General features: G+C 50.1%; 1 protein-coding gene across 1 annotated transcript; it reads right to left on the bottom strand.

The window, feature by feature from the left end:
- Nucleotides 1-1,111: 1,111 nt before the first annotated feature.
- On the bottom strand, nucleotides 1,112-1,811 carry LOC121977357 (transcription repressor OFP13-like). Its single transcript, XM_042529939.1, has one exon. The coding sequence runs from the start codon at nucleotides 1,793-1,795 to the stop codon at nucleotides 1,199-1,201; it is 597 nt and encodes a 198-aa protein (XP_042385873.1). The 5' UTR covers nucleotides 1,796-1,811; the 3' UTR covers nucleotides 1,112-1,198.
- Nucleotides 1,812-6,344: the final 4,533 nt, after the last annotated feature.

The raw sequence follows: 6,344 nt of genomic DNA, 5'->3' as shown, positions 1-6,344 counted from the left end.
ACTCGCGGGGATGACGACCCCTCAGGGGCGAGCAACCTCAGAGGTCGCTCATGGGGTCGGCGGTCCTCTTGAGAGTGAGCGTGAGCGAGCGACTGCTAGTCTTGTGGCATTGCAAAGGTGCAGGGTTGGCGACCTGTGCAGGCGAGCGCGAGCGAGAGCGAACATGAGAGAGGGCAAGCGGGCAAGCAAGGCCGATGGCCTATGAGGATGAGCGCGAGCGAGGATGTCGAGGAGAGAGAATGAGTGAGGGTGGGCAAGCATGAGTGAGGGCGAGTAAGCATGAGCGAGGGTGGGCAAGCGAAGCCGGTGGGCGAGGTCACTATACTATAACCCAAGGGGAACGGTGAACCCAAGGAGGGATCGATATCAATTATGGCTGGATCGTCGTCATGATCCGACTACAATTCCATATAGTTCATCCCCTAATCCACAAAAATGTGGACCAGGAGATCTGTCCCCCTGATATCGTAGCCACACGAATCTCAACCCGATTAAGTCTTAGTCGGAGAGTTTGGACCTTGAAAAGGATATGACCGATACAATATATCTTTCTCGTACGGAGGAAGTTGATATCACAATCATACAGATCTCAACCTAATTATGTTCGAGTCGGGGAGTTAGGGAGTCAGAGTCGGGAGTACATCTTTGACTGCCCCTTGGCAAAACTGTTAACATCTCCAGCCACGTGGCCTTCTCTAGTTACCTCGCATTAGTAAGAATCTGATAAATATTTCGTTGTCTGAATGATCATCTACCCGTTCTGCTGGACAATAATGTTCACTTCGTGATGGCAAAAGATGAATACGCTCGCCCCCAGCGCCCTCGCCAATCCGTCCTAGGGTTAACACGGAGGAGGTAAATCACGGGCGGCTACTAGCCTTTGGAATAGTGACTAGCACTTAAGGAAGGTATTTACCTCGACTTTATTGAGATTCGAACTCCAGACCTCATGATGATAATACCTCATGCGCTAGGTACTAGACCAATCCGAGAGAACCAGGGGGAAGTAGGAGGCGAAGGATGAAAAGATTTCACTTGGGCCTCGGCTTGTTCACAGTGCCAATCCCTGTTCAATTTTAAGTTTCCGGCGAAATGAGTCCAGTATGAAACACGTAAATACCAGTACAATAACAAGTTTTTAACAAATGTGTATATAATTCATTCTAGAAACAGAATAATACAAAATAGAGTAGTCTCCTTATCCATCGATCTCTAAGTCCAAGGAAGAAGCGAGAGTCAGAAGTAAATCCAGGAAAGCTTCGACTATGATCCCATGGTAACTCTTTGCGTTCATCTTCAAATACCAGCACAGCATCTCTTCTAACCACTGCGCCTTCATTTCTCCATTCGCCATCACCACCTCTTCCATGGACAGCCTAAAATCCAAGTATGGATCCTCGGAATCCAATTCCGTCGCAAAGTTTCCCTTAAATTGTTGAAGCTTCTCAATTTCGGCTGCCTCTTCCGCTAATGAACTCGCCCTGCCTGGCTCGAAGAACAAACGGTCGGATCCCTTTCCGTGAGCGACTGCCAGGACAGCAGCCTCCGCTGCTGAGGATGTCTCCGACTCCGACGAGAAGCTCGTGCACTCTGCTTCAGATGAGCCCGAGAAGCATGGCTCACTCGAATCCAACTCATACAAGGCTTCATTGCCATCGCACTGTTTGTCTTCCTTCCTGAATGAATCTGTCGTTGGGTGCTTACAAGAAGGCCAAAGCCAAGTAGAAGTAGGAGGAGAAGAGATGTCTGATCTTTTCTTGAAGAAGAGAGAGGCGAAGGCTACCTTTCTAGCCATTCCGTTTCTTTCCTAGGACAAGAATGAACGATCGATGGTGCTGAGGTAACTCTTGCCGAGGCTTTAATAGTGGGTGGAAGATCAGGTCGGCATCTGTTAGGTTGAGGAAGCTGGGAGGAAGAAATTAAGGGAGTGCATGATGATCACTCAATTTGGCCAGGACATGCACACATAAGAGAAAAGTGGTTGCGATTAGGAAATGTTTAGTTGTCGTTTAGGTAGCAGATCAATTCAGCATTGTCTTTTAATCTCTTAGTTGTCATGTCTCAGGGTGTTCAGATGATCATATTCTTTGTCCAACACCGGCAATGAAGTCACCACTTAGGTGTTGCCAATCAGAGGTAATCAAACAGTAAATTATCGGTCCTGAGTAGGAATCAATATTGGTTTAGAGTACGACCATGGATTAATTAAGGTCATCACCTAGGCAAATTTTAATGTCTCTGTCTAAGGATACAGTCAACTAACTGGAGTTTAAAGGTACCTATCATGACAACTTGTGCTCCGTTGACAGAAATATGTTTGACTTCCAACTAATATTAGGAACAATTGAAAGATCAAGAACAACAAGGTATTTAGTAATGTTACACGAGTGTTTTGGTTTATCAGAAGAACTTCTTCAATGTCTAATTAGGTGTGTTGAAGGTTATATCTCAAAATTCCAATAGTTTTGTAATTAGATGTCTTAGTCGGGTTGTTTAGTTAGGGAACACAAAATCTCTGAGGGACTGGAATGCTGATGCTGAGATTGAATCAGATGTTCTGAAACACAAAATTTCCTGGCCTCTTAGTGTTTAATACGTGGCATGTTGCTGTCCATTTTATCCTCTTCTCTTGTTCGTTATTAGGCTGAGCGGGAGAGCCGCTCGGTCGCATGCTCGGGTGAGCATGCAGTCTTAGTTCTTCGGTAGCTCGGCCGAGCGGACATGCCGCTCGGCGCATCGGCTCTTTTATACGAGAACCCCTGAGCATCGGAAACCCGACCTACGATCGAGTTGTCTTCGCGCCGGCATGAGCGCTATCACGGCCGATCGACGAGGTGACCTCCCCGCTCGGCAAGACCATTAGGCTGACCATCTTGACTTTGATTTCCACGAGTCTTTGACCACTGTACGGTCGGGCCCCCTCCTTCACCACCGGATCACGTGCCTTCCCCTCAAGTCTAGTCGAAAGAGGCTGAAAGTCTGACTAACTGGACTATTAGTTTGGTGGTGTAACGGCCGCTCGGCCACTGATGCGAGTGATTCTTCGCTCGGGCACTGTGAGAGTGCCATGCAACCGCTCGGCGGCCCACCTGCTGGGCCTTGGAAAGTTTTGCTTGCCGCTGATTGCCTTGCCGACCCGAGGGCGATTAATGCTAATGTCTTTAGGATCTCCTCGGAATTCGTACAAATCCTTACCATTAAGGTCGAGCACGCGACCACGCCGGCGCAATGGAGTTCATTAAATGTTGCCCTGTAACCTGGTGCCACGTGGAGCCGTCGATGTCATCGTGCGGTAGGGGTGTCGACTCCAATGGGACATGCAGCGGTTTGAATTCAACGGTCGGATGCCAACTTTGATCTCCGCGACCTAGATCGGACGGCTAGGGTTGACCGAGCTCGATCTTTATAAAGCACCGGCACCGACTTTTGTTCCATCATTGCTGCCTCCGCGTGCTTCATCGACTTCCTTAGCCTCCAGCATTTCGGCGATCTTCTACCTTGCTCTCCTAGGTCTCCTTTTGTAAGCTCTCTGATTCTCTCTTGTTTTCGCGTTTGCTTCCCTTTGCTTTCCTTGGTGTTGCCTCTCTCGTTGCTCTTTCCGTCAATCTTTTCGACGAACCTTCTGTGTTTTCATTTTTCGATCATGGCCAGTTCTTCCGACCCCTCTCCTGGCTTCTAGTACCAAGCCATGGAGAGTCGGTTTGACTCGGGAGATGCCTTTAATCTGATTAATACTTATGATATCCCTGCCGACCACAAGCTTACCCTGGCCGAGCCGTCCGACCGACCCCATGACCTACCAGTCGGCATTGTTACTTTCTTCCGCGACCAATTCGTAGCTGGTCTTAGGTTTCCCATCCACCCATTCATCATAGAAGTGTGTAACTACTTTCGCATTCCTCTCGGCCAACTTGTGCCCAACTCCTTTAGGCTGCTGTGTGGCGTAGTTGTGCTCTTCCGAGTGCACAACATCCCCCTTAAGCCTCAGATTTTTCATTATTTTTACTATCCCAAGCAGTCCAAGATAGGCACCTTCTTGTTTCAATCTCGGATCGGCTTGGTTTTCTTTGATAAGATGCCTACCTCCAACAAGCACTGGAAAGACTATTTTTTCTTTTTGAGTCCTCCCGAGTCGCCACCTTTCTAAACCCAATGGCAAACTGCTCTGCCACCTCCCCCCGACCTGAAAAGGTATAGGACCGAGCCCGCTTTTCTACACGCGCCTAACCTGCTGGCCGGGCTGAAGCTGGACATCCACAAGCTACTGCCCGAAGGGATGCTGTATCTGTTTGACTTAAGCCCGATCCGAACGCGGCTTCCGAACGGTCCTGGTAAGAAATAACTTTCTCTCCTTTTCTTTGGGTCTAACTGATTTCTTTTCTCTTTTTTGCAGCTACGACCATGATGAAATTGGTGGTGCTCGACATGCTAAAACGCAAGGCTGCTGAAATAGAGGCAGCTGCAGCGCAGGAGGCGGAGAGACTCGGCATCGCCTCAGTCGGCTCTCATGAAAGCGAGAGCGAAGAGGCGCAGACGGCGGGCAATGCGTCTGCTGCTCGAACCGTCACTACCGATGCAGCAAAAGAGACCGCTCCGTCGGGTACTCAACAGGCCACTCGGCCCGAGGAAGCCGGGTCTTCCGGTGACGAACTTCCGTTGGTTGGACGCAAACGCCGCCAAACGGGCACACCAACCCGCTCGGCCACCTCAACTATACACGTGTCCGAGCAGATGGACGATCCCCCTCCATTGGCTCCGGCGACTGTGGAAGCGCTATCTTCCGATCGGACCCCATCTTAAGGCGATTGGCCTTCCGACCCCATCGCTGCTCAGCCCCTCAGCTCACTTCCTCCTGCTAAACGGACAATCAGGCGATCTCTCATCCGTTCCAATCCTGTCGGCCAGTCTTCTGCCCCTTCAGCGTCTACTCAGTCTACCCCGGGTCGGCGCATGACTATCAAGGCCTTACTCTACCTACCGACAGAGGAATATCTGCAGACGACCGAACAGCCGACGAGCCCTGAACACCAAATAACCATTCGAGGACCCCTCGCAAATGTCTGGGAGGACACTCGAGCGCGCATGGCTTTGATGCCCCCGGGGCTGCTCGGCAACAGCCACATACAACAGGCCACCGGGGTAACTATTATTATAACCTTCTCTTTTTTCCTTTCGATTCGGCACTGACCCTTTCCCTTCCGATCTGGTTGCAGTATTGGGTGGAAAGCATTGCGGTAAGCAACCGCCTGGCGCTCCTAGAAGAGGAGTTCAAGAAGCTCAAGATCTCTGGTGGTGCTCCCCCTCAAGGCCCCTCTTACGCTGAGTTGAAGGCGGATCTTGATAGGACCAAGAGACTGCTGGAGGCCGAGCAGCACAAATCCTCTGGCCTACAAACTATGATGTATTGGCTCAAGACCGAGGTTAAGACCTATGACAAAAAGATCGAACAGGCCAACACCAGAAAGAATAGGGTCATCACCGACATGGAGAAGAAGAATGTTGAGGCCCGAGCGCTCGAGCTGAAGTTTAAGGAGCTGACTGATCTACTCACCGCCGAGAAAGTTGGCCACTCGGCGGAGGTGATCGCTCTCCAGGCTGACCTGAAGACCTTTCAAGACGCACTGGAGGCCTCCCGAGCCGCCCTCAAAGAATATCAGGAGGTCGAGCCTAGCTGATTCACTGTCATGTAGCAAAATTACATCCGTTTGAAGAAATTTGTAGAGAAAGCTTGAGCTCGGTGTGTCCACACGTTCGATCTGGCCATCACTGCCACAGCTGACTATCTGAAGACAAAGGGCCGGCTTCCTGAGGATTTCACCATTCCTGTCCGTGACCATGTCGAGCTTCTTACCATGATTCCAGATGAGATTTTTGCTTATCTAGAGTGAAGTCGTGGATGTGTACTGACCGTTCGGCCTATTTCACTGCATGTACTCGTCGTTCGGCCTATTTTGATTAAAGAACTCTTTTGGCCTTTCATTGTTTGCTTGTTCTATCGTTGTGTATATCCGAGCGAGTTATTTGTTCCCTTTATCGTTACTGAATTCGTGAGAGCCTCGTCTTTTGATCTCTGAGCCGCTGCTCGACAATCGAGTACAGGACCACCTCTTTTCCATAAAACCTGTCAGATTGAAACGATGCCAAGGCGGAGTTTTATAGTAGCCGTTCGACTCTGGCGTTTAATGCCACCGCTCGACGATCTTCTAGCCGGGGGATTTATAGTCGCCGATTCGACTCTAGAGTTTAACGTCGCCGCTCGACGGTCTTCGGGCTGGAGGGTTTATAGTCGCCGGTTCGACTCTAGAGTTTAACGTCGTCGCTCGACGGTTTTCGGGCCGGGGGGT

This window comes from Zingiber officinale, chromosome 4B, assembly GCF_018446385.1.
Source record: "Zingiber officinale cultivar Zhangliang chromosome 4B, Zo_v1.1, whole genome shotgun sequence".
Classification (NCBI taxonomy): domain Eukaryota; kingdom Viridiplantae; phylum Streptophyta; class Magnoliopsida; order Zingiberales; family Zingiberaceae; genus Zingiber; species Zingiber officinale.
This window is presented reverse-complemented; position numbering and strand designations above follow the sequence as displayed.